General features: G+C 52.8%; 7 protein-coding genes across 7 annotated transcripts; 4 read left to right on the top strand and 3 right to left on the bottom strand.

Annotated features, from left to right (window-relative positions):
- Positions 1–13: 13 nt before the first annotated feature.
- Positions 14–1,440, top strand: PC9H_007328 (uncharacterized protein; the record flags this gene model as incomplete). The annotated part of the gene is made up of 2 exons (XM_036776861.1): positions 14–104; positions 161–1,440. 2 exons carry the CDS (start codon positions 14–16, stop codon positions 1,438–1,440), a joined length of 1,371 nt encoding a protein of 456 aa, XP_036630481.1.
- Positions 1,441–3,090: 1,650 nt separating this feature from the next.
- PC9H_007329 (uncharacterized protein) lies at positions 3,091–8,883 on the top strand (the record flags this gene model as incomplete). Its single annotated transcript, XM_036776862.1, has 23 exons — positions 3,091–3,521; positions 3,572–3,786; positions 3,843–4,269; positions 4,325–4,801; positions 4,854–4,952; positions 5,008–5,103; positions 5,174–5,395; positions 5,463–5,566; positions 5,616–5,646; positions 5,700–5,760; positions 5,833–6,048; positions 6,106–6,492; positions 6,542–6,762; positions 6,814–6,928; positions 6,985–7,100; positions 7,153–7,162; positions 7,213–7,367; positions 7,431–7,728; positions 7,781–7,834; positions 7,885–8,297; positions 8,346–8,395; positions 8,453–8,709; positions 8,770–8,883. The coding sequence occupies 23 exons, from the start codon at positions 3,091–3,093 to the stop codon at positions 8,881–8,883; spliced, it is 4,569 nt and encodes a 1,522-aa protein (XP_036630482.1).
- A 1,563-nt stretch (positions 8,884–10,446) lies between these two features.
- On the bottom strand, positions 10,447–13,806 carry PC9H_007330 (uncharacterized protein; the record flags this gene model as incomplete). Its single annotated transcript, XM_036776863.1, has 1 exon — positions 10,447–13,806. The coding sequence occupies one exon, from the start codon at positions 13,804–13,806 to the stop codon at positions 10,447–10,449; it is 3,360 nt and encodes a 1,119-aa protein (XP_036630483.1).
- Positions 13,807–14,617: 811 nt separating this feature from the next.
- Positions 14,618–15,013, bottom strand: PC9H_007331 (uncharacterized protein; the record flags this gene model as incomplete). Its single annotated transcript, XM_036776864.1, has 1 exon — positions 14,618–15,013. The coding sequence occupies one exon, from the start codon at positions 15,011–15,013 to the stop codon at positions 14,618–14,620; it is 396 nt and encodes a 131-aa protein (XP_036630484.1).
- A 203-nt stretch (positions 15,014–15,216) lies between these two features.
- PC9H_007332 (uncharacterized protein) lies at positions 15,217–19,268 on the top strand (the record flags this gene model as incomplete). Its single annotated transcript, XM_036776865.1, has 16 exons — positions 15,217–15,462; positions 15,525–15,704; positions 15,822–15,930; positions 16,069–16,247; positions 16,312–16,436; positions 16,490–16,673; positions 16,744–16,982; positions 17,036–17,253; positions 17,343–17,416; positions 17,469–17,530; positions 17,592–17,733; positions 17,807–17,996; positions 18,061–18,117; positions 18,182–18,356; positions 18,419–18,457; positions 18,530–19,268. 16 exons carry the CDS (start codon positions 15,217–15,219, stop codon positions 19,266–19,268), a joined length of 2,958 nt encoding a protein of 985 aa, XP_036630485.1.
- Positions 19,269–20,237: 969 nt separating this feature from the next.
- Positions 20,238–21,314, bottom strand: PC9H_007333 (uncharacterized protein; the record flags this gene model as incomplete). Its single annotated transcript, XM_036776866.1, has 2 exons — positions 20,238–21,075; positions 21,157–21,314. The coding sequence occupies 2 exons, from the start codon at positions 21,312–21,314 to the stop codon at positions 20,238–20,240; spliced, it is 996 nt and encodes a 331-aa protein (XP_036630486.1).
- A 371-nt stretch (positions 21,315–21,685) lies between these two features.
- PC9H_007334 (uncharacterized protein) lies at positions 21,686–25,380 on the top strand (the record flags this gene model as incomplete). Its single annotated transcript, XM_036776867.1, has 7 exons — positions 21,686–21,734; positions 21,871–22,172; positions 22,249–23,589; positions 23,652–23,723; positions 23,784–24,898; positions 24,951–25,020; positions 25,081–25,380. The coding sequence occupies 7 exons, from the start codon at positions 21,686–21,688 to the stop codon at positions 25,378–25,380; spliced, it is 3,249 nt and encodes a 1,082-aa protein (XP_036630487.1).
- Positions 25,381–25,661: the final 281 nt, after the last annotated feature.

Consider the following 25,661-nt stretch of genomic DNA (forward strand, 5'->3'; position numbering starts at 1 on the left):
GTCTCCCGCCAACATGGACGGCTACCACCTTTCAGACCCGCGCCAGCTCGCAGCGATGCACGTAAAACGGATCACGCTCACTTCTAAGAAGAACTGGTGGATGGGTCAGTTTGTTTCTCGGCCTCATGTCAGATCACAACATAATTGGATTTGTCTCTAGTGGAGATGGATCAGGACGATCCCATACCCCAGCCGCCCCCGGATTCCGCCCATCCCGCCCAAGCGCGCCCGCATCCACTTCCCCACCCCCATGCGCTCTCCCACTCACTCTCCCACTCCCATTCGCACTCCCATTCACAGCATCCGCGGAGCACATACCCCTCCGACCTCACCCTCCGCTCCCAGATCACCCAACTCCAGGCAATAACGCCCCCGCCCTCCCCGCCCATCTACAACCCCCCGCGCCACCCCACCTCCATCTTCTCCTTCCCCACCCCCACCGCCTACTGCGCGCCCCCGAACCCTACAGCCGCCCTCTCCCCCTTCGCCCAGGGCTCCGCCTCCGAGCTCTTCAAATGCATCGTAAAAAAGCCCGACGTCGTCCAGCTCGAGATCAACGGCGAGATGCAGTCCAACGCCTCCGATGTCACCGTTCAATTTCTAGCTGAATTGCGTGTGTACACGACCCTCCACCGCCACAGGAACATCTGCGCGTTTCTAGGCTCGCTCGAGAACGTTGGGATGGTCCTCGAGTTCATCGACGGAAGGACGCTGTACGACGTCGTCATCCACCGCCCGTTCCTTACCCCTCACAAGAAGATCGACTACCACAACCAACTTCTCGACGGCCTCACGCATCTGCACAGCTACGGGCTGAGCCACGGCGATCTCAGCCTGCTGAACGTCCAAGTCACCCATTCGAGCGATACGATCAAGCTGTTAGATTTCGGGCGGAGTGTTGCGAGTGATTCCATATTCAAAAGCCCCGAGGAGGAGCCCGTTGATCCATTTGCGTATCTCCCCCAGTCATCCTCGTCAAACCCCAACCACCACACCCACAATCAGAACCACAACTCCGCTTCATCTTCTACATCTAATCTCCTCACCCCAACAACCCCCACACAAACCACCAGCACGCGCATCGAGCAGATCCACCCAGGTACGCGCCCCTTCTCCGCTCCCGAGATCCTGCGCGCGGAGTGCCAGGACCCGCTCCTCGCAGACGCGTACTCCTTCGGCATCCTCCTCATATGTCTCGACTACTGCGAGAGCGTCGACGTGAAGCCGTGGGAGCAGCGGAAGGACAAGGGCGTGAGCAAGCTCGTTGATGGGCTGAGGTGTAATGGGAAAGGCGGCGGTGGAGGGCAGGAAGAGGAGGGAGGAGGGGAGAACATCTACGTGTTTGGGGAGAGGGTGGGGGAATATCTGCGGAAATGGGACGAGGGACGCAGGCGCCTGAGGCGGGAGGATATGATGTCCGTGCCGATGGACGTGTCCTAATCTGCCTAAATTCTACACGCTCGCGGATGCCCGCTTACGTGCCTGCGTGCGATCTGGTAGGTGGACACGGAACGTCCAAGCCCCGGCGCACCGGGTGCTTGCTCTGTCTCGATTCAGGGTGATAGTGATAGGGTAGGGTGTCTTTCTGGGTATGGTGTCGGTTTTGGTATTGGGGACCGAGAACACAGAGGTCGGACTATGTACGCACTCGGACACTCAAGCAATTTCAATGATGTGTTGATGTACTGATGGAATACCCATAATCAAATACCTGTACAGTAACAGCGTGGCGACGTTAAAGTAATGCACTCTCAATGTATAGTATAGTATAAGGTTAACATCGATGTTGATATTGACCGCCCATTTCCGATCCTGAAGGTTTGGTCATTACTTCTATGCTTTTCTTTGATATTTAACCTCGTGTCTTCTCGTGTCCGTTGTCCGTCAGTATGAGGGGGAGAAGATATATAGGAGCTGCAGGAGTGCACTACACGTGACCTTCGAGCCACCCTTCGCATAACAAACTTCGCAGCGCCGTCCAGCATAGCGCGCATATCGTTTTCTCACCTATTCACTACAATTCGTCGCCAAATCATGTCTGCTTCGTTCGAGCATCCTTCAGTGGCACGTCCACCCACCAAGACTAGTCTATCCACGGTCCAGACTACGCAGAGACTAGATTGGCGGTATTTTTGGAAAACTAAGGGAAAGGCATGAGGGCAGGGTTCAGGGTGCTCAAAATCGCCATGTGTCGAACCCAATGTACCTTTCAGACGGACGGGGGTGCCGCTGTCGATGAAATACATGTTATTGCCCGCTGCGGAATAGTGCGGAATGGTGGCGACGCACACTCGACGTCGCGAGAATATTGGTTCCGCAACAATTGTATCGAGGCTCAATACATACCTACATACGCCTGTTTTGCCGTTCATTTCGGACTCCTACGTCGACGCCCCGCCCAGTCATACGAGCCATTAAGTTCCAATCATCCTCGAAACACAGCAAGTCTAGTCTCGCGTGCGTGGCACAAGCAGGAGAAGGCACGAGATCCAGACCATGCACCACACTGGCACTTTCTTGTCCGTTGTCGGCCGGACTCCCTACTACGCATCAGTTTGCCTTTGCGCTGACGTGACGAGTATGACTGTACCGGTAGGTCCCTGCGTTCTTCGAGGTAAATTCTCTTTGTGGTCGTACTTTGGATGTATAGCATGCGTCCTAAAACTCCATAGACTCCGGATAGAGAATGGCAGACTGTCTTCACCATCACGTCGCAAAAATCGAAGGGTCTCCGAAACTCGATCACCGATCGACGGGAGTGCCAGAAATGGATATCTCCGCCCAGCCCAACTCAAACAACCCCATGCATCCGTCGCACTCCCTCTCAACCCTCATGTCGTCTCAATAGGAGCATCCACCGACCTCCTACTCAAAGGCGGTTCTCTCTATCAACGCGCAATAACAGTAAAGTCATTACAACCCCTTCGGCCCGTCGTGGCTTAGGCGAAAGTGCTGACTGTACGGAGGACGGAAGTGCAGCGCGACAACCGTGACCTCCTGCAGCGAGTATAAATTATCCTCGGGGCGGGGGTAATCTCTCTCAATTGCTTTCTGTTTCATCTATCGTACTCGCCCTTACCAAACGCTGAGATGCAGGCCAATGGCACTATGCATCCTCAGGATCAAGACCGAGATCAAACTCAGGCGCGCGATAGTCGTGCGCACCTAGACTCATTGTATGAAGAAAACGAAGATCCCACTGTGCCAGAGATCCCAACTCCCAGTACCCCTACCGAGCTCCACACTGCAGACACTCCTACTCCCCCTGAACACCCTCACCACGAACATGTACACCACTACCGCGGCCACCGTAGGCGGTGTCGCAGTGTCTCTCATGTCGATGTAGACTTCTTCGATCGCCCCGGGCTTAATCAATTACGGCGTTCTCTAACCGAGAAATCGCGGAGGAGACAGGAGAATAAGGAGGCTGCAGAAGCCTCGCGTCAAGCCGACACGACGTTGTTGACGCTGGCAGAGGGGCCACTTGATTTGGAGAATACGGCGAGGATTATTGTTGCAAAGTGCGCTGCATTCTTGTTATGTTTGGATGTGAAATTGACGAAATATGCAGGTCCGAGGAGGCGGGTATCACGAGGCGCCAGCTTGGCGTCCTGTTCAGGGATTTACGCGTAGTCGGCATCGGCGCGTCTGCATCCCACCTACCTACGTTAGGCAGCGTACTGAACCCCTTCCTGATGATCGAGAGAATTCAAACCGCACGGCACCCGCCTTTGAAGGATATTCTCAGTGGATTTGAAGGAGTGGTTCGTCCTGGAGAAATGCTTCGTAAGTTTCTGAATCCGATAACTAGTCGCCATCCTCATAATTTTGGTTGTACGTAGTGGTACTGGGCCGCCCAGGCTCGGGATGCAGCACACTCCTCAAAAGCCTGGCCAACCAACGCGGCGAGTTCCATCACGTCTACGGCGACGTGCACTACGACTCCCTCTCACCCGCGCAAGTCGCCAAGCACTACCGCGGTGACGTCCAATACTGCCCCGAAGACGACGTCCACTTCCCCACCCTCACCGTCGCGCAGACGCTCCACTTTGCTGCCACAACGCGCACGCCCCAATCCAGACCCGCGGGTACGCGCGAGGAACATGCACAGTTCATGACAGCGCTGTCGACGACGGTGCTGGGGCTCAGGCACACCCTCGATACGTATGTGGGAAATAATGCGATCCGGGGTGTTAGTGGTGGGGAGAAGAAGCGTGTGTCGATAGCGGAGGCTATGATGATGCGTAGTCGTCTCAATGCTTGGGACAAGTGAGTGTACGCTCCCGTTTTCTGTCAAAGTTAACTAACGTGTTTCCGCTCTTAGCTCCACGCGCGGCCTCGATTCCTCAACTGCCCTCGAGTTCGGACGCGCTCTCCGTATTATGACCGATATCGTGAAAACCACCACCATAGTCTCCATCTACCAAGCCAGCGAGAACCTCTACCAGCTCTTCGACAAAGTCTGCGTCATCGACGAAGGCCGCATGGCGTACTTCGGCCCAGCCAACCGCGCGCGGCAGTACTTCATCGATATGGGGTACGGGCCCGCTGACAGACAGACGACCCCTGATTTCCTCGTTGCTGTTACTGATGCGAAGGGCCGGATACCGAGAGCGGGCGTGACGAATCAGCCCCGGACGCCAGAGGAGTTCGCGGAGTACTTCAGGAAGTCGGAACTTGGTGCGATAAATGTGGAGGATATGAACTCGTACGACCGGGAGTATGTGGGATCCAGTCAGAGGGCGGAGGCGTATAAGGAAAGTGCGAGGCTGGAACGTGCGAAGACTGCTAGGAAGACAAGGTGATTTAACCTATATCATGGAGGTGATCTGTGCTCACGCATTTACTCCTAGCCCGTACACGATCTCCATCCCTATGCAGGTTCGCGCGGTTATGGTTAGGCGCGTGCAGATTTTGATGGGGAACAAGACGGCTACTATAATGAATCTCGCGTACGTGCAACCTTCACTATACATAGTTGCTTCTTAGTGTTCTGACGTCGCACAGGACTTTTGTGTTCCAAGGTATCATCGTTGGCACCGTGTTCCTCAACATCCCTGAATCGACAGATGCATACTTTTCGCGTGGTGGTGTCCTCTTCTTGTGCGTCCAGTCGCACACTGTAAAGGTCCATTGAATTTGGATGCTGACTTCTTAATCCTTCCATCAATAGCGCCCTTCTGTTCTCCGCTCTTACAAGTCTTGCCGAGCTTTCTGCTCTCTTCCAGCAACGGCCCATCGTCTCAAGGCACCAGAAGGCTGCATTGTACCACCCCTTCATCGAAGCCGTCGCCCTCACCATCGTCGACCTGCCTATCACACTCCTCACTACTGGGATCTTTTCGATTCTCCTGTATTTTATTGTTGGATTGCAAACGTCCGCCGGCCAATTCTTGTGAGTCGCGTCGCATAATATAGCGCAACGCCGAAAAGAGGAATTGTTTGCTGATAGTTTTTGGCAGTGTGTTTTATCTGTTCCTAGTCATCATGGCGTTGACGATGAAAGCCTGGTTCAGAGCTATCGCTGCAGCCTTCAAGTCCCAGGCGACAGCGCACTCTGTTTCTGGTGAGTCGCTCGTGTGTGTGAAGCGGCTTTGTGCTCACCATTCATACAGGTATCGTTTTGCTTGGGCTTGTCATCTATACGTGAGCGTCATACTCGATGCCCTTACTACACTAGACTCAACCTCGGCCTATAGCGGTTACACTCTCCCGAAGTCGTCTATGATTGGCGCTCTAAGGTGGATTACCTACATCAACGTAAGTCCCCTTATCGAGATCATCCATGTCAATCCTACGTACACGATCTGATTGTGTTTTCTTCGACTCTAGCCTCTTCGCTATGGGTTTGAAGTCGTGTTGTCCAACGAATTTCGCACTTTGAATGGGCGATGTGCAAACCTTGTGCCGCAAGGACCCGGCTATGAAAATATATCAATTGATAACCAAGTGTGTGCTACAGTCGGTGCGGTTGCGGGGCAAAACACCGTCAATGGAAACGTGTTCGTTGCATTGTCGTATGGATACTCGTACTCGCACACCTGGATGGTGAGTCGCGTCTTCGATTGATGTAAATAACCGCTCATTAAACCTTTCGATGGGTAGAACTTTGGTATCATCCTAGCCTTCGGGATTGTTTTCATCATTGCACTGCTCGTCTTCTCCGAATTTAACACCGCTCTTTCGACGGATACCTCCGTCGTCCTTTTCAAGCGGGGCACTGAAGGGGCCTCTAACATCGCGAAAGGCGATGACGAGGAGAAGAATAAAAAGTCAAACGGCAATACCAGTGGCATTGCACCCTCGACGACAGAAGAAAGCAAACGTGGCTTCGCCAAAGCTGAGGAGATGAAACATATATTTTCTTGGCAAAATCTCAGTTATACGGTACCCGTGAAGAAGGAAGGCACTCGAAAATTGTTGGATGATGTCTCGGGATATGTTGCTCCAGGCAAGCTCACGGCGTTGATGGGCGAATCGGGAGCCGGAAAGGTATGTTCTATCAACATTCGTCTTTGAAGTATACTTATATGTTATGCAGACTACCTTGCTTAATGTTCTCGCCAAACGAATCTCTATGGGCGTAGTTACGGGCCACGAATTTGTCAATGGACACCCTCCGCCTGCAGATTTTCAGGCGCAAACAGGATACTGTCAGCAGCTGGATACCCACGTTCCTACGGACACCGTTCGTGAAGCCCTCCTTTTCTCAGCGAAGCTCAGGCAGCCTGCTTCCGTGCCACTGTCAGAGAAAGAAGCTTAGTGAGCCTGTTGTCCTTCTTCTCTAATCATCGGATGCTCATCATCCGGAAGTGTCGAAACATGCATTAAAATGTGCGGCTTATCGGCGGTCGCCGACGCTTCCGTCGGTTCACTGGGTATTGAGCATCGCAAGCGAACTACAATTGCAGTGGAGTTGGCTGCGAAGGTACGCCGTTCCATACTTCTGAGTATTGAGTATGTGCTTATAACTATGCTCATCAGCCCAAGCTACTGCTTTTCCTCGACGAGCCCACGTCTGGTCTAGATTCTCAAAGTGCCTGGGCAATTATGGCTTTTCTCCGTGATTTAGCAGACCATGGACAAGCCATTTTGTGCACGTAAGTTGCTATCCAAACACAGTTTGTCCCTTCGCCTAATTTCCTTCCCTAGGATCCATCAGGTATTCATTACAGCTTGGTAGAGGAGTACAGATCATTGACGTCCGTTTAGCCATCAGCAGAGCTCTTCCAAGTATTCGACCGCCTGCTGTTACTCCGCAAGGGCGGGCAGACGGTATACTTCGGTGACGTTGGTCAAAGAGCTATCACTTTGATCAACTACTTTGAAAGGAACGGGTCGCGGAAATGCAGTGACGAGGAAAACCCGTGAGCATCATTCCTCGTACATATCTGCGAGAGCGTTTTACGAAGAATATTTTTCGTTTTCAGCGCCGAGTTCATGTTGGATGTGATCGGGGCTGGCGCGAGCGCTACGGCCGATCAGGATTGGCATGCCATCTGGGAGAAGTCCCCTGAAGCCCGGGAAGTGCAGAAGCAAATCGAAGACATCCATGCGGAGGGTAGACGTAAAGGTGCCGTCGAGGCCACTGTTAATGCCAAATTTGCGACCTCCTGGATGTCTCAAACTAAAGAACTCCTTCGTCGCGACTTACGGAACCATTGGCGTGACCCCACCTACCTTATGGCCAAATTCATTTTGAACATTTCGGCTGGGCTCTTCATTGGAGTGCGTCTTTTGCTCTCCCATATTCATTGACGTGTGAATTTACATATCGTAGTTCACTTTTTTCAAAGCCAAAAACTCCCAGCAAGGAACACAGAACAAACTTTTCGTAAGCTAGTCGCACTGCAGCACCCGAAAACTCACTAACCTCGTGCATAGGCCATGTTCTTGGGTACTATCCTTTCCGCGCCTCTTTCCAATCAGTTGCAGTCAGCGTTCATCGCCATGCGTAATGTGTACGAAATCCGCGAGAGGCCAACGAGAATGTACAGCTGGACAGCGCTCATCACTTCGCAAGTGCTCGCCGAAATACCTTGGAACATCGCCGGCTCGGCCACATACTTCTTCTGCTGGTATTGGACCGTCGGCTTCCCCAGCGACCGTGCTGGATACACCTTCCTCATGCTGGTTGTTATTTTCCCCTTATATTATACGACCTTCGGCCAAGCTATCGCGTCCATGGTGCCGTCCCCTGAGTTAGGGGCGATCTTGTTTAGCTTTTTGTACAGCTTCGTGGTAACGTTCTGTGGGGTCCTTCAGCCATACCGCTTACTTGGCTGGTGGCAATGGATGTATGTCTTCGGGACTTCCGTGTATTCTCTTGCTAATGCACTACACAGGTACCACCTTTCTCCATTTACCTATTACATTGAAGGTATACTTGGTCAAGGTCAGTCAGCGAAATGTTCCTGTCTTGACTCTGATTCACTTCTTCTTTGAACTACAGCCCTTGGCCGAAGCGCCATCGTTTGCTCGGAAATCGAATATGTGACCGTCAACCCTCCAGCCGGCCAGACCTGCAGTCAGTTCTTCCAGCAGTACATCTCCAACGCTGGTGGCTACCTCGAGTTCCCGGACGCTTCCTCTGGCTGCAGGTTTTGCGCATTCGCCTCCACCGATGAGTTCCTGTTCTCGGGCTTCAACATCACGTACGGCCACAGGTGGAGGAACTTTGGGATCATGCTCGCGTTCATTGTTTTCAATGTGAGTCGTTGCTTTGATGATGGGGCCTGTACGTGGTGTTCACATGGGTTGTTTTTGTAGTTCGTGAGCATATACTTCCTGTCATATATTTTCCGGATCCGGGAAGGGAGGGGCTTCGGCTTCGGCTCCCTCAAGGCGCGCTTTGCGCGCCCTCGATCCGCGAAATCTGCGTGAATGACGATTCTGATTCTGACCGTACATTAACACATCGCAATATATTTGTCTACTTGATGCATGTATACAATCTACCATACTGGTTTTTATTGGTACGTTATAATCGTATCCTAATCTCGTCACCCAATTACACAGTTCCACTATATCATATCTGCAGCGTTCGTCGCACAGGGTCTTCCTCCACCTATGGTCATCCGTGACACAAGTTTGACTAAGGTTGACTGGCATGTATCCCATGTCCGAGGAAACGATGCCTTTCATACCTGTACGTTGGGCAACTAACAAACATCTATTCGTTCCCACTAACGCGAATAAATGACCCTGATCCTCCACTCTCCTATACTATTACCCCTAACAGTACGCATAAAGTGGGCACAGCGAGAACCATCTGGTCTTCGGTACAGCTGATCTGCGCCCAATAGCGATTCATATGATGGAAATAAATCCCCCAAATATTGAGGCCCCCGCTTGGTTCCAACAAGGTCAGTCATCGTCACTCAGAATTTAGTCTTCAAACCCAGTCGATGGAATTTTTAGAGGGCTTGCGTACGGCTATATTGGCATTGGTATATTTTTTTACCCAATCGTCAGATCAACTTCTCCACTTGCACAATCATGGCACAGAATGCGAGCCGGTAACGACGCGATGTTCCTGCTGTTACTTCTTTGAAAGTTGTCGGTCAATGAGGGTAGGAGGACCATTATCCCGCTGGTTATTCCCCCGACTATCCCATGTAAAATATGATATAAAATGGAAGCCATTGATGCAAGTCTTATCGCCTATGAGACCCATTAGTTATTGAGTTGTTGGTGTTGATGGCTGCTCTCGAAACCATGTTCGCCGTGTTGTTTATATTGAACGAAAGACACCCACTGACTACACCGACTTGCACAGACACACTATATTATATCCTACAGTGTCTGTTAATTATGATTGAGCCGAAAATAAGATGATTGTTGGCGATTGCATGCAGAATAGGGATCATATAGGAGGTCAGAAGGACGTTCGGAGAGAAGCCCCAGCCTTCTCGGTGAGTGTATTATCATTTAGCATTTGCTGTATATATGAGGACAATGATACAATATTGTACTACTTATAACAGCATACATATTCCCTGAAAACGGATGTATGAGAACAGGGATTCGAACGAAAGACTCGAAGCGAAAGTGACTGCTTAGCAGAAAAAGGAAGGAGCGAGAGTGACGAAAATTACAAAGACTATATGTACATAACTACAACGACAGCGAGGACTATGCGACTCGGATGGGGAACATCGCGCAACGGTAACGCGAGTAACAGGGTCAGGATAGAAAGCAATAAGAATAAGGCAAGTACTGTAACAACATTATTATATTTCGATTTGGACGTGGGCTTCGGGATTTAGGCCTGAGCGGGAGAGGCTCGAGGAGGAGAGCAGGCATGGGACAGAGGAACAGGGGGACAAGGGTTGGAACGAGCGAGCAGCGCGTCGAAGAGCGCATTGACGGTGTTAAGAATATGAGAAACCAATGAAAGCGAAAAAGAACGAATAGTAACGCGTTATGCGTTGAAATGACAATCGATTACAATCCCTCATCTCTCGTCAACCTCCTCCACAATAAATCAGCAAGGACCGCGTCTTCCCTCTCTTCTCTCGACACTTCGTCCTCATCTCCATTTACACCGATGCCCCCATTGGCATCTCTGATCGCTCTGGCGTTGGGAGCAAGAGGACTTGAAGGACACGTACATGCCCGCCCAGACTGCGTTGCTTGTGGAATTGGCACCACACCCCATCCCCATATCCTCAAACTTCTCCCCCCACTGGCATTGGTTGGATTCGTCGCGACATTGAGCGTGGATGACGACGTGCCAGGTCCCCCAAACCGATGCACCGCACAGCCAACCTGGGGAGGACTCCCGCTGACTGTCCTCTCCCTCGCCCTCCTTTCAGCCCCTACCCCCACACCACCACCGCGTCGTCGCGACCCTCTTGGCACTCTACTGCCGCCGGGACTGCCGCCGCCACTCCCTGATCCATTGCTCTTGATAGATCGAGGACTCGGTGGCGCGCTCTTGCTCGGCCCACCCCCCAAACCGAAAGCATTGGCGTTCTCGAACGCACCGGCTCCCACCCCCACTCCGAAAGTACTCGCACGCACACGCACAGGACCCGGAGCGAATGGGTCCCTCAACGATGTAAAATCCTCGCTGACATTAACGCTCTGGTTCGGTGTCGGCGTTCTTCTCCGTGGTTCTCTTGGTGAATGATGATTGTGCGAACCAGGAGCAATAGGCGATAACCTAGACGATGTTTGAGAGCGAACGGGGAGGGTGATTTGTCGGCCCAACGTTAAGGGGGTTGGACGAGTGGAGGGCTGGCGAGGGCTGGCATTAAGTTGCCGTTTGGTAGTTGGAGTCGCGTCAACACGGCCTCCGCCAAATCCATCGTCTCCCAAAATCCCATGTCCCCATTCCGCTCCAATGGCCTCGCGGGCTTGATCTTCCAACTCTCTCCTATTTCTCCCTTCGCGCTCCTCTTCGACCCTAGCCTTACTCCCCCGAGATGTCGACGTGCTTGTACTCGCCCGGCCAATGGCATTCGCACTCGCACCTCCACCTCCACTGTACCCAAACCCAACCTTCCACCTGTTTCTTGTGCTGCCCCTACCCCCACTCCCGCTCCCCCTAAGACTCGGTCGGAATGCACTCAACGCATTCATACTCCATCTCCTTAAACTGCTGATGTTCGTGCTCGGCGTGGTGGCGGTGTCGTTGTCGGTCGAGGCTGCGGTTACAGAGGTGTTGCTTGTTTCGACGCTCGCAGCCGAGGTATTAGTGCTGTTGGTGGTGGCAGTAGGTGGAGTGGGCTCAGGAGGAGCACGAATATGAATAGCAGGTGAAGATCGATGTTTATACCGAGATACGCCCTTCTTGGTCTCCTCATCATTTATATCGCCCTTGCCCCGGTTGTCACCTTCTTCCTCGTCCATATTAGTCTTGTCGTGGTTGCTCCTTGACAAACATCCTAGGTCCCCTGACACACCCAAAGCCCCTGAATTAGCGTGCCCCAACCGCGCTGCATACGCCTCCTGGTCCCCGCCTCCGCGACCATCTTCATGGCCATGCCCACCTTCGGAAACAGCCCTCTTCGTCCCTACCCCTAGCATCCCAACTCCTATCCTCTGACTGAGCGAATCCCCTGTCTCACCGAACTCGAAGCCAAGTCCCAACTTTGTCTGAGAGTCTGCAAACTCGAATCCCAGGGAGGGAGGAGAATACGTGGATGATGCTTGGAAGTACGGTGTGTTTGGTGTAATGGGCATAGTCGGCGAGAGTGGGGAAATTGGCGATGTGGGTGAGGTGGGTGAGGTAGGCGATGTAGGCGTAGTGTCTCCCTCGCCTCGCAACCAATAACCATACTGGGACCCATACTGCGCCCGCGGATAGATATCTGATTTGGAACGCGTCAACTTGTGCGTTAATTTCCTCTCGTAGACTGGTTTAGGTTTCGTTGGTGATACGCCTGTGTATACCTTGTGTATCGGAGAGTCGATAGTTGGCGAGGTTGGTGAGATGGTGATTGTTGGTGATGTTGGAGACACGGGCGACACGGGCGAAATAGTCTCTTCCGATGAGTTTGAACCGCCACAGCCCTCCGAAGTGGGTGGGTATATGGACCTCGAATAGTCGCCATCGCCCTCGTCGTATTCGTTGGTTGTGGTGTATTTGCTGGAAGGAGAAGAATGAATATGAACGTCGACGCGTTGTGAAATGCGGTTCTCAAGTTTGGGCGGCGTTGTGATCCTCACGGGCAGTGGCAGAGTATCTATTCCGTTGCAACCTACTCCCATATCATTCTGACTGCCATTCTTATCTTCACCCAGCAACCCCGTAGTCGACGAATATGAAGTAACGCCCTCCGCGCCAGGGAGCGGTGGATATCTCGGGTACTTCCTATTCTTCGAAGGCGACCCGCGTTCTGATGGTGAGTAGAAGAGGAGATCGCGGATTTGGTGGTTCTGCTGGCGTTGTTTGGGAGGCGAAGGAGGGAGTGGAGGGGGAGTAGGTGGGCGTGGTCTTTGTGATTTCTGTCTTTGAAGACGTGGAATACGAGTTTGTGATGATTTGATATGGGGAGGAAGAGTTGTGAGCGGGACTTCGGCGTTGGCATCGAGTTCCGCGGTGGGCAGTGAGCGACGGAGTGTGTAATGTCGTTGGGAGGGCTTGCGGTAGTGGTATGACGGGCCCGTGGTTGTAGACGTGGCAGATAAATGCGACTGTGGCGAACCAAGTGATTGGTCGTGTCGACGGGGAGAGAGCGCAATAGCTGACATGGTGAATATCGCGCAAAGGACTAAGAATAGTGACTGGAGAGGGAGGTACACGTGTGCCCGTATGTCGTGCGGATGTGTTTCGCGGAGGAGAAGGAAGAGTGAGGCGAGTAGCGCGCAAAGTTGGGAGGCGATTACGAGAGTGAATGGAAGCGGGAGAGGAAGGAATTGTAATTGGGTAGTGTGGGAGGGCCGGGAGAAGGCCTGGTGGGAGAAGAGGAGGATAAGAAGAACTGGAAAGGGAAGGGCTAGACTTGGCGCTAGCAACGGGGGAAATATTGATGGAAGGAACGTCGAAAGAAGCGACAGAAGTGTCTCTAGTTGCCATTGTTCGTGAGTCGGGCCAGATGGCGAGCGCGTTTGGTGTATGTACTCACGGACAGCGATGTATGGATAAAGCGGAGGACGCGAGAGCGCAGCCTCAAGCAGGACGGTGAGCACGATGGTCGCGACTGACAGTGGCCTTTGCTCCTGCAAGCCAGCTAAGCCCAAGGACGCGACAACGACCGCGACGACACTTGTCGCGACAAAGAGAAAAACGAAGGAGGAGTGGCGGAACACGAGGGCGGTGAGTGGAATGAGGAGAAAGAGAAGGAAATGTGGATCCATTCGAGATCGCTTGAACACGTTGCCTTTATATACCCTGCGCTTGGACCACCGAGGACTTGACTTTAACTTAGGAAGTAAGCTCGGTCCCTGAAATAGAACACCCCGTGGGAAGAATTCATTGTCAGGAAGAGTCGGGGGCAAGACGTCGGGATGATGTCTTGTCACTTGACGCAGAATGCCCAACCAAAAGATTCAAGCGGACACAGAGGTGAGAGGGGTGAGATGTATTCCCTTCGACTTGGCTTTCTGGCTTTGGCAAGGCTTCATGTGTTCTCTCTCAGAGGGGCTAGGAGCTGCGGAGGTTCAGAGTGAGCGAGGATTATCTCCCTAAGGGTAGATTTCATCGACGCCTGCAGCTCATGGAATATGGCAGCTCCCACTGAAGCCGTCCAATGGATGTTCAAATTAAAGCATTGCAAGATTCTAGCGCGGAAGTCTGTACAAGTCGAGGGTGGTCGAATTAGAGTTCCCTACTTTCAGATGCCTTCGCGACCAAGAGCTTCAGCGTTTCCTCTTGAAAACGAGGGACTGATCTTACGGAGGATTGCACTGGGAGAACTTGTTCCAAAACGCGTCGAGCTCATTGGCGAGACTGGAAAAATGGCCCAAACTCCGTATGCAGGGCAGTTTGAATAGCCCTTAATCTACTGCAAGAAGACGGTCTTCTCTTCGTGGCATCCTAAGGAGTGGGGGCCTGGCCGTATTCAGCCTTTGGTGACCTTATGACGCTCAAATCCGGGTCCATCACATCCCGGCGAAGCCTCGTAAAAGGAAGACACCAGACGGAGGCCGAGCCACTTGATGACGATAATTAGTACTGCATGCGCGTGCGCGTAGTGTCTGATCCTGTCCAGCGACGATCTTCACCGGGAGTTCGGGAGTCCTTGTCGACTAGCGGCGCGATCCGTTGAGAGCCGAGGAACAGCGCCACGATATCGTTTGCATTGCCTCCATCAAGCTTCTGAGCACACATCCAATATCCGGAAGACGCAGAGGTTTCAGAAAGCTGAGCGTTTGGACTTGAGGTATTGGTTGTTGAGGATAGTGAATGACCTTTGCACAGGGTATTCTGATGATATTGGAGGCCCAGGTGGCCGAGATTTGAGGTGATTGTCGATCGGGAGCTTGTCCTTGATGGATCGACGATGAAATTTCGCCAAGTGGGTGGCTGAGCCAAAACGACGACGGTGTAACCCAGTCCGCGCATGTGTTTCGCACTCCGCTCTCAAAGAGGAAACACGTGGTCGCAAGTCTAGCAGTGCACTGTAACATATGGCACGCGCTCCCCGACGTGTGTGAAAATGTTGACTGGGATCATTCAATGATCAAAGGAAAGGTACTACTTTATCACTTTAGCCCACGGATCCAGAGTTCTGGGAACTTGACTCGCCAGTCGACTCAAACACTTACATGCAGCGTATGCTAGCTGATGTTCTTCTCTGCCGCTATAGGTTCTCCTTCCCTGCGCTACTTCTCCTCATCCTAGTAGATGTAATATCAGCGCAAACGGGCCCGACGAGATGGACAGCATCACCGTTCAACTCACCCGCCCTTCCCCTCGCTGTTAGGTCGCCGTATCTCAATGTTTGGCTACCCCAAGGAAACAACCCGCCCCAGGCTAACGAGACTGACAATAGACTTTGGGACTACAATTTGGTTTGTACCACATCCGTTTCTATGCCGAAAATTCACTTGACAGTGTAGCTGTAATTGACTAGCCCATACAATGGTACGCCAGCGTTGTGGTAGATGCTGTTGAGTACAGGTTGCTCAGCTTGTGGGCACAAGGGGAGCAGGGAGCGGTCCAGAAAGCTGTAGAGTTTACAGCAACAAGGACGTCCTTCCTCATGGAGGCGGGGGGTGTCGAATTCAATGTAACCTTCCTGAGCCCAATTGAGGTGTGTACTATTCTAATCCTGGCTATCATAAGCTATAGCTAATATATCCTCCTTGATGCACTGCTTGATGGTTGTTGGTGAATGTGGTTCTACACCAAACCGTAATGATTGAAACAGCCGAACGACTTCAGCCGCCAGTCGCTGCCGTTTTCGTATTTGTACATGACCGCACGGGCAACGGATGGGCAACAGCACAGGGTACGGATGTATTCTGATATCGAGGGCAGTAAGTCTTTAATCTGTTTCTTCTCATCTTGCTCCCACTCCCGTACTTCTACTGCCACTCTTTTCATCAACCATCAACGGACAGAAATACCACACACGTGCCGACTGATTCGCCTCCTAATATTGTTGTGTTTCATAGACATCGCAGCCGGCGACACGAGCCAAGTCATCCAATGGGATGCTGATGACACCGACGACTATGTCGTCCTAAGCACCCAGCTGCGGAACCAGAAGCCATTCGTGGAGACGCGGAATATCGCGCAGGATGCCACGGTCTATTATTCGTTCAAAAAGGTCAGCTACGAATCTCTGAATTCTGTTCGTTGTTCACAGAGATGTTATGTATCTGTATTGGTGATGACGATGCTGATACACAAAATAGATCAAAGGATTCACTGCGTCCTGGAGAATCTCCGGCTTCAACTCAGCGCGAGGTCTCCTGTTCTCCCAACCAGTTAACGGAAACCTTGGCAACACCCAAGAGACGAATTTCCGCGCTCCCTCATCGTATGCCCCCCTCTCCTTCATTTAACTCATCATTGCTCATACTCTGTACACAGAGGAAATGACACCCCTGTTTTGGGTATCTCTATCGACTGGGGCAATATCACCTCGACGTCGGAAGCTGCTGTGTGGTCATTTGGAGTGTACCGCAATCCCTCAATGCAGTATCTGATGTCCGACGGTTCGTTCCAGCAGCGAAGTCCGTATTTCATGTCTACTATCACGAAACCTCTTGACGCTGTGAGTCTCACTCAAACGGTGCTACTGACATCGGTGCTTATCTTGTTACTTACCCACTCGATACCGATAGCCAAAGTTCGTCCTGGACGATTTTCCCCGCGCCCTCGCCGCCGCCATCGACTTCGACACAAAGCTCCGTGCGGAAGGAACCGCCGTCTCGTCGAAATACGCGGACTTGCTGGCTCTGACGGCGAGGCAAGTCATGGGGGCTATGGATATCACTATTCCACCGGCGAAGGATGGGGCTTGGGACATTAAGGATGTGAAGATATTCATGAAGAATTTAGGGAGTGTTGGTTCGGATAATGGGTGCGTGGTTTACTGTTGAAGTCAACTTGTGCCCATTACTCGCTGTGCTGTAGAGGCCAAGCCAGTGTTAATAATGTCGGCACTCTATACGCCGCCTTCCCCGCCTTCCTGTACCTCAATCCCGATATTGGGGGATACCTCCTCGCTCCTCTCCTCGAATTCCAGGAATCGAAGACATATACATTGCCCTACGCCGCAAAAGATATGGGTTCTGGGTTTCCGAATGCTATTGGTGACGGGTCGAACGATCCTCATACATTTGGGATCGACGGTGCGTGTTCTCGTATCGACTGCCGACTTCCATCCGTCTCATTGACTTGATGTTCGATTTCTCTCCCTCCCCTGTGTTTTCTCTGCCAGACACCGCCGGCATGCTCATCATGACCCTCGCATATGCCATGGCCTCCGGAAACGGCACTCTCATTGCCAACCACGTGTGTTCTCTTGATTTTGCGCATGTGGCATAATCTGACGAACGCGATGTAGTACGGTTTACTACGCCGCTGGGGCGAGTGGCTCGGGAACAACACTGTTACACCCTTCCATCAGTAAATCCAATGCAGATCCATGGGCGTACCTCTCTAATAACACTCTGCTTGACTTTCGTAGATCTTCTGGAGATTTCAGCATCAGCGCCGACTCCAGCACCGCAAACCAGACCAACCTCGCTCTCAAAGGAATCATCGGTATCGCTGCGATGTCCAAAATCGCCGATGCGGCAGGTGAAACTTCTGATCGTGATAGGTTCAACGTCAGTTACTTTCCCCTCCATATCTTTCCCCTGTTCACATATGTCTATACCTTTGTTCTTTGTTTGGGTTTAGGCGACAGCGCATACCGCAATCGACCTCTGGCAAAAGGAAGCTGTGTCTTCTTCGTCCGTCAACTTTGTGTACGGATCGAGCGATAATAGCGCGCTGATATACAACCTCTATGCCGACAAGCTGCTGAAGCTCAACCTCGTTCCGGACTCGGTGTACACGCTCCTGACGTCATTCTACCAATCTTCAGCTGGTTCGTAATCTCTGTCTTCTGATGCGTGCAAGGTGGATGATACAAATCTCCTTCGTCCCGACAGGAAGTATGAAATACGGCATCCCGCTGAGCAGCCAGCCTTCTCAAAACACCTCCACGAGTGAGTTTCCTCCCTAGCTGTTTCTTGATATCCACTCGGTCACTGATCACAAAAATCGCCGCAGACTGGATGATGTTCGCTGCATCGACTACCACAAACAATGCCACTCGAGACGTCCTGATTTCGCAAGTCTATGAATATGCATCCAGCAGTCTCAACAACGCGCCGTTTTCCTCGCTTTATAATCCTTCTACTGGCGTCGGGTCTAGTAGCCAGGGCACTGGCTCAGGAAGAGCAAGGTATGCGACTGAGTCCTTAAGCGCGGCCTATTGCTCACGTAGTACGCCCGGTGTTTTGTTAGTCCTGCTCAGGGTGGTTTATTCGCACTGCTAGCACTTGGGTGAGTCTCCCTCATTATCTCTATTCAATGTATGTAAGTTCTATTTCTGATACTCACGTCGCGATGCATCAGGACTACGTCAAAATCGATCAACCTAACCTCCGTCTCATCAGGATCCTCATCACCTACCTCCTCGAAAATCAGCCCCGGCGTTATCGCAGGAGTTGTCATAGCAGCGATCGCCGCCCTCGCTTGCTCCATCGTCCTGGGGATAATCATATTCAGACGGCACCGGCACCGCCGTGAGGAGCTTCAACGTGAATCGGGCCGTCGCACCCCCCAAGGCATCTTGGCCGAAGCGCAAACCGTTGAGCCTAATTGGTTACTATCGCAGCCGCTCACTGGGGGTACCAATAACGCGCCGAACTCGAACACGAACTCGGCCTCGAACTTGGTGGCGTATCGTGATAATGCGAATTACCGTCACGCACCGCCGGGCACGCAGACGTCGATGTCTATGTCGCACGCTCCCTCGAGCTCCTCGCGCTCTCTGTCGGCGGATTGGACCGCTGATAGCTTGTTCACTGACGCTACCGCGCCGCCGCCGCCGCCGCCTCGGACGGGGAGACTGGACTCCAAGTCGGCTAGAATCGATGCAGAACATCGGGACGCTGAGTATTCCGCTACGGAATTCTCTTCGCCTACTCAGACCTCAGGCAGTGGTGGCACGAGAGGGAGGCTGGGGTCGTTGCAGCTACAGCAGGAGCTGGACTCTTTGCGGCGCGATGTCGAGCGGATGAGGCAGGAGCGGTCGCTGCTTGCGCTTTCTGGAGATCATCACGATGTCCCACCGCCTTCGTATTCTGGTTGATTATGCGTGGACTTTTGTTGTAATATTTATCTAGTTAATTCTGAAGTACATAGTTTATATTCCGTTTCTTGCAGGCATTCTTGTCGCTGTGAATAGTTTACCTTGCTATCCTGTTGTGCGGACATAAGTAGTTATCCATGCGCTATCAAAAACACAGTTGTACGACCAGTGTATCAACAGCAAATGAGTAGGAATAAACGCGACTTGCAAGAGGAGTATCACATTCGTCGAAAATTCACAAGTCCAGTCCCACGTGAGCACGTCGCGCACGGACCACCCACCGTCATATATAAGCCTGCCTTCCCCCTTCCTGATTTCCTTAGAACATACTCAGCTAGGATCTATTCTATAGAAACTAACTCGAGTCTCGCATGTTTACACATGCCACTTCTTCAAGTCCACTCGATGACCTTCGCGCTCGCCCGTATGACTGAGAACATGGCCTCTTCCTTGTGGAGAGGCCTCGAGGACGTTTGGCGGTTCCGGTGTGCTTTGCTCTTCGGAGTGGGCTCCTGGGGCTGCCAGCGGGTCGAGCGTCTGTCTGATGGATTCCTATCTTATACATTTTGTACACTTGTATTCTGCGTTGTAGTAAAAGCAATTTATCGTTTGTGCAGCTCACGCTTGCATGCCGATTCAGTCAACTTCCTGGAGGGTTCGTCGTTTACACTTTTTGAGTCTTCCTCACAAAAAGTTTCATCAGTCCTTTCTTTGCGTGTAGAATCACGCTGAAGATACAATGCTTCGCCTCAAAGAATGTCACTCAAGGCAGCTCAATGTGTTGCGTAGGAGTGGTACGACGAGGAGGGATACTCGAATTTCGCATATGGGCGGCCAGAAATCACCATCAGTGGGGGGGAGGGGGACTATGGAGAACGGGTTAATGGGGGTGGGGGCCTGATATCAAGACGAAGACAGCGCAAGAGGATGCAATAAATTATGAGATAGTAATTAAACATTGCCATTGTTTCAATCGTCCGATGTATCCTTTTTCTTCTCTGCAGCGCCAATCGCGCCCACCGCGCCTCCCTTCAAGTTGTCCTCCACCAGCGCCGTGAACTCTTCCCTCAAAATGCTCTCCCTCCTCGCCCTCTCCTCCCGCTGCAGCTTCAGAATCCCCCGCTTCTCCTCCGCGCTGATAACCTGGTTCTCCTTCCGCATACGCACCGCATTCATCCTGCGATGCCGGCTCCCGCTCATCACGTACCCCACCGATTCGTACTTCGCAATTTCGTCGGATGTCAAGCCGATTTCACCACGGCGCGGGATGCGGACGTCGGTGTCGTCTTGGAGGAAGGCGGCCATGGCAGAGCCTTCACCGCGGAGGAGGGCACCACCGTACGCGCGCTCGTCGACGCGCTTCGCGGGGGCGGCGTGCAGGGGTTTGGGGCCGACTTCTTCTTCTTCGTCGTCGTTATTCTCTCTAGGAGGGCCGCTTGCATTGGCGTTCGAACCTGAGGGAGGGGGGACATGCGGGGGAAGCGGGGGCGGAGGCATGTCCTCTCTATCCCTATCTCTGTCCCTACTAGCACGCGACGGCCGTTCGTCTTCGCTCGTGACAGGGCTTTTGCTGGGGCTTGGAGAGGGGGAGGATCGTCTGCGGGGCTTGCTTTCGACTCTCCGACGTTTGCTGCTCTTGCTGCTTTTGTGATGATGGCGATGTTTTGAGTGTCGGTGCTTTCTGTCTCTGTCCCGGTCCCTGCGGTCGTCGTCGTCGTCGGTGTCACTGTCGTCGAGGCGCTTTCTTGGCGCTTTTGGTGAAGGAGGCCAGATATCGACTACTTTGCTTTCTCGTTCTATCTGTCGGCTACAGTATAATGCATTAGTATCATTGAAACCAAGGCTAGACGGCCTTTCGCAGCCAAGCGTAGCATGAGTGATGACTCACCTTTCCATATAATCTGCGCCTCCGCCGCCTCCCCATTGTTGTCTGTAATTGTTCCCGCCCCTTTGCTCTGGATAACCATTTGCGCCGCCTCGTTGTTCTGGGTAGTCGTTTCCGAGTGCGCCTCCGCCTCCGCCTCGTCGGTCTGGATACATTGACATGACTGTTAGGATTGCAGTGAAGGAATACGGGCGACTTGCAGCATTATGGGCGCTTGCAGTTGGCCCGATATGGCAGGTACGCGGTAATATGTACGTGTGTTTGTGCACAGTTGAAATCTGCGGTGCCTCGAGGCGAGTGTTGTGGAATTTGGACTCGAATATTCTCCTGCTCAGAATCCTTTTCTATCGTTCTCTGCTCACGATCCCATTTAACGCGCTATACTCCCTTCCCCTAATTCTGCTATATCCGCATTGGAACAGGCTGCAGGCTGTTCATCACTTGCTTCTGCATACGCTTCCTAAATCAGCACTCTGCTATAAACCCGCAACAGCGATACCTTCACACTACTCCTTAACGACTCACCACATCCATGGAAGACAACTCGCTCAAGCCCATTCTCTTGCGCTCGCGCACTCCTGGTACGTCTGCAACGCCCCGCCACGCTCACAGGGATATGCTAAAATGAACCAACGCAAATCATAGGCGCAAATGAGAAAGGTAATTCCGAGTTTGCGTTTGATCCTTGCTGCACATAGCTGACATGGAGAATTGCAGTGCTAAAGTACCTCGAAGCCATTCAGGCAGAAGGCGCCGACTTCCCCGCCTCCCATTCTGATATCGGTGATGCACCGAAAGAAGGTTCCGTTATGAATGGCGCGCCTTCTGCTGTAAACGGCACCAATCCCCTCGCTTCTCCAAAGATATTCTCCCCCATAGCCAAGAGCCACAGCAGCGAAGCTCAGCTGGCCAATCTCGCCAGCTCTCCGGTTAGTTACGGGCAGCACAACGGCGCCGAAGTAGATGATGACGCAAAGTCGAACACGCAGGATGGGCAACGGACCGAAGTCGGATCGATAGTAAGTCCCTCCTCAGTCCCTTCTCTTTCCTTTGCATGTGGAGCCGTGTGCACTTACTAACCTACGCGCCCCGTAGCGCGAGCCTGGTCCCGCCGATCCCCCAGGCCCCAAATACGAGTCGTACGACTCCGGCCCTTCCTTCGGCAACTTTGGGCCCCTCCCTGATGATGCACATCATTACGTCCCCCCTCCTGGTACGTATGGTGGTAATCCGTATGCAAATGGTTGGCAACCCAACTGGGCAGGTTCACCGCAGCAAGCCGTCCGACCGGACATGCCATGGGGGCAGGAGGCCCACGGCCCACCTTCTCAATTCTCTGCTGTCAGAGTACCTCTGCCGGAATCGGTAGCTTCTCCGCGAGCTAATTCCTCCGTTCCGATCATGATTGACGTCGAAAGTCCATCCAGTCCATCCCGCTCGCGTTCTCGTGCTTCTAAAGCACCTTCGAAGGCACCCTCCTCTGCTGTCCCCCCTCGCCCCCAGAGCAAGGCTTCTAATCGCGATGATAGACCATTATCACCTCTGTCTCGCGGTACCGCTCGTCCTCCCGTTCTCGAAGACGGTCAAATTGTTTACGATGACGACAATCGCAACCGCCGCTCCTTATCCAAAGCACCCTCTCTCGCACCTTCAGACTCTTTATCTCAGTTCCATGTCAAGGCTCGCAAGAAGGCTGCCCAAGCCGCCCGCGCATCGCCTGACGCCCGTTCCCAAGGATCTGCACCAAACGGGCAGGGGATGCCTTATTTCCCATACCGGAACGCACCAACGCAGGCGGACCTGATGTACGCAGCCACGCGTGGGAGGGCGATGGTCATCCCGGAGGAGATGGAAGAAGGCACGCAGAAGACTGCCTCTGTAGCCCCGTCGCAAACAGCACAAAGCAAGAGGGAGCCTTCTGTAGCCCCGTCACATCATTCGAAGCAACCTTCCGCAGTAGGGGGGTCTGTCGTCAATGGGAAGACCGCTTCGCATGTTTCGAGTCGCGTCTCACCTTCCAAGAAAGCGCCTTCTCAGGTTTCTACGTCCACGGCTAAGCAGGGGCCTCCTAAGTCTATCGCGTCTCGCCACAGCCACGGCCCTTCTCAGGCTTCGCATCATCCAAGCGAGCGAGACGGCACCGCCACACCAACTCCCAGCCGACCAAACTCTAACCATAATCATCCGGAGGAGCTGAACCTGGAGGAGCAAGCTATCGTTGAACGTGCTTTGGCTTCATCCAGGACGCCCAGAACTTCCTACTATGCGAGCTCAACCCTTGAGCCAGACGTGAAGAACAGCCATTTCCACGATGCTGACCTCTGCGTGTTGCTGCACCAGGAGAGCGACCCCAATGTCCACGAAGTTGTTAAACGGGCCCTGAGGAAAGCGATCCGACAGCGCGTCAAGAGATTAGGCATGAAGTCAGATAACGAAGTGAGTGTTCCTTCCGCCCCCCTGGCTCCGCGGGAGATGTTATTTACGTGGGGTATTTGTAGACTATCCTTGGACTCAAGCGGGCACACAATCATGATCCCAGTGTTCATCTTGATCCAGAGGATGACGGCGAGGTACGATATTCTCATTCTTTCGCTCGGCCATCGGGGCACTTAATGATTGCTTTCTAATAGGAACCACCGAAATGGGCTACAGACCTCAAACGCGAGCTGGTATTGATGCAGCAGCGAATTGAGAGCCTTGGACCCAAGATTGAAAATCTGCGTTCACCACAGATGGGTCCTGCCCGATCGCACGGTGACGGGTCGAGATTCGTTTTCGGTGAGGAGGGCGAGGAATACACGCAGCAGTCACCTGCAACTCAGACCGTTGACATCAACACCCGGCCGACTGGGACGATGGCCGATTCGATGTATCAACAAAATCCAACAGACGAAGATCATTTCGAATCGCGCCCCGCCGGATCGCAGCAGTACGATGATGAGGAGCACGGGGACGAGGAGTACGACAACGCCACAGCAGACCAGCAGCGGGGGTACCCTGCTCTAACGGACGGTGAGACACGTGCGAGTCAGCTGAGGCAGAGCGACCGCCTGTCGGAGCTGCGCGACGACTCGCCTGGGCAGCAGTTCCTCGAGGAGGAGCTGTACAAGCTGCGGCAGAAGCCTGCAGGCAGCCAATCTGGATTATCGCACCACACGTGGGAGGTCGCAAGGGATGACGATCCAGAGGAATTTCCAGAAGATGAGGATGGGCACAGCCGTGTGCACGCGGACGAGAGCAATTTGCCAACGATACCGGATATGAATGGCCCTCTTCCCCCCGTGCCGGCGGACGGTAGCTCACGCGACGTAGTCTCCAACGCTCGGGGTTGGCTCCCTGGGGAATACAGTCAGGACGGACAAACGCTCGCCCCTTGGCAGAAGATTCACGCCCGCCTCCTTAACTGGGCGATGATTTGGCCGATATCTGAACTGGATTCTGGGCTGAACAGCACAACACGCGGCCATCAAGTTGACGAGATCGCGCTCAGCATCTGGACGACGCAGACGTACAAGCGTTATGTACGGGCCCGGCTGACTGATAATTCTAATGGTGTCGTTGATCGTTTGTTCGTGCCTCCGAATATGGCTGATGCTATCAGCACTGCTGTGTTCAATGGGAGACATGGGGATGCGTGTGGGATGCTACGAGATCTGTGGACGCCCTTCGGGCTGGAGGGCATGCCTAGGCTGTTGGTCGTCCTGGCCAAACATAGATCCGATGAGAATCACTGGGTGGTCCATAGGTGGGTGCCTTCAGACAATGGTTGTCGTATTGTATCGCTGATGTGCTGATAGGTTCTCGCTCCCTGATGGTGGGCTCACGACGTATGATTCGTACCCAGAGCGCACTCTTCCTGATGGTCGCGTGCGTACTTGTCTTTTTTTTTTGTGCGAGGTCCGCAATTAATGATGGAAATTTTTTCAGCCTCTCGGTTGGTGGTTCGCCATCCGGATAGCGTGGCCCAACACGATATACCCAAGCCCCGATCATCTCATGCAGAAGATGGTCCGCTTGCATCGTCCAATGCAATTGCCAATCGATAACTCTGTCGCTGCTGCAGGCATCTGGCGAAACATTCTCATGGGGTCCCGCGCGGAAAGAAGCCTCGATCTCGAACGCCTACGCGATCTCATAAATACGGAGGTGAAGAATCTGCGGCAACGAAAGCTGATGGGCAAATTGTCTATTGGGGCTTCTCGCCCAGCATGGGACGACATGAACTAAAAGTGCCGTAATGTAACACGCTGTTTCCTCCTTTTTTTGTCGTCTCTTCGCGTTGCTTGGATGTTGTTCACTCCCCCGGCTCAATCTTTGTGTTCTTTCCTCCCTTACCTCCAAGGCAGCTGTTGACCGTTCGTTTACTTATGGATTGTTGTAGTTTTACCTCTTCTGTACCGCTGTCGTTCCTTTCCGGTCGTTTCGTTCCCATTTGTGAGTATAACAAGTACATAGTCGTGTGTACATTTACCATATCTTTATGATCATTGACTCGCGCTAGATGACAT

Source organism: Pleurotus ostreatus (genome assembly GCF_014466165.1).
Source record: "Pleurotus ostreatus strain PC9 chromosome Unknown scaffold_5, whole genome shotgun sequence".
Classification (NCBI taxonomy): domain Eukaryota; kingdom Fungi; phylum Basidiomycota; class Agaricomycetes; order Agaricales; family Pleurotaceae; genus Pleurotus; species Pleurotus ostreatus.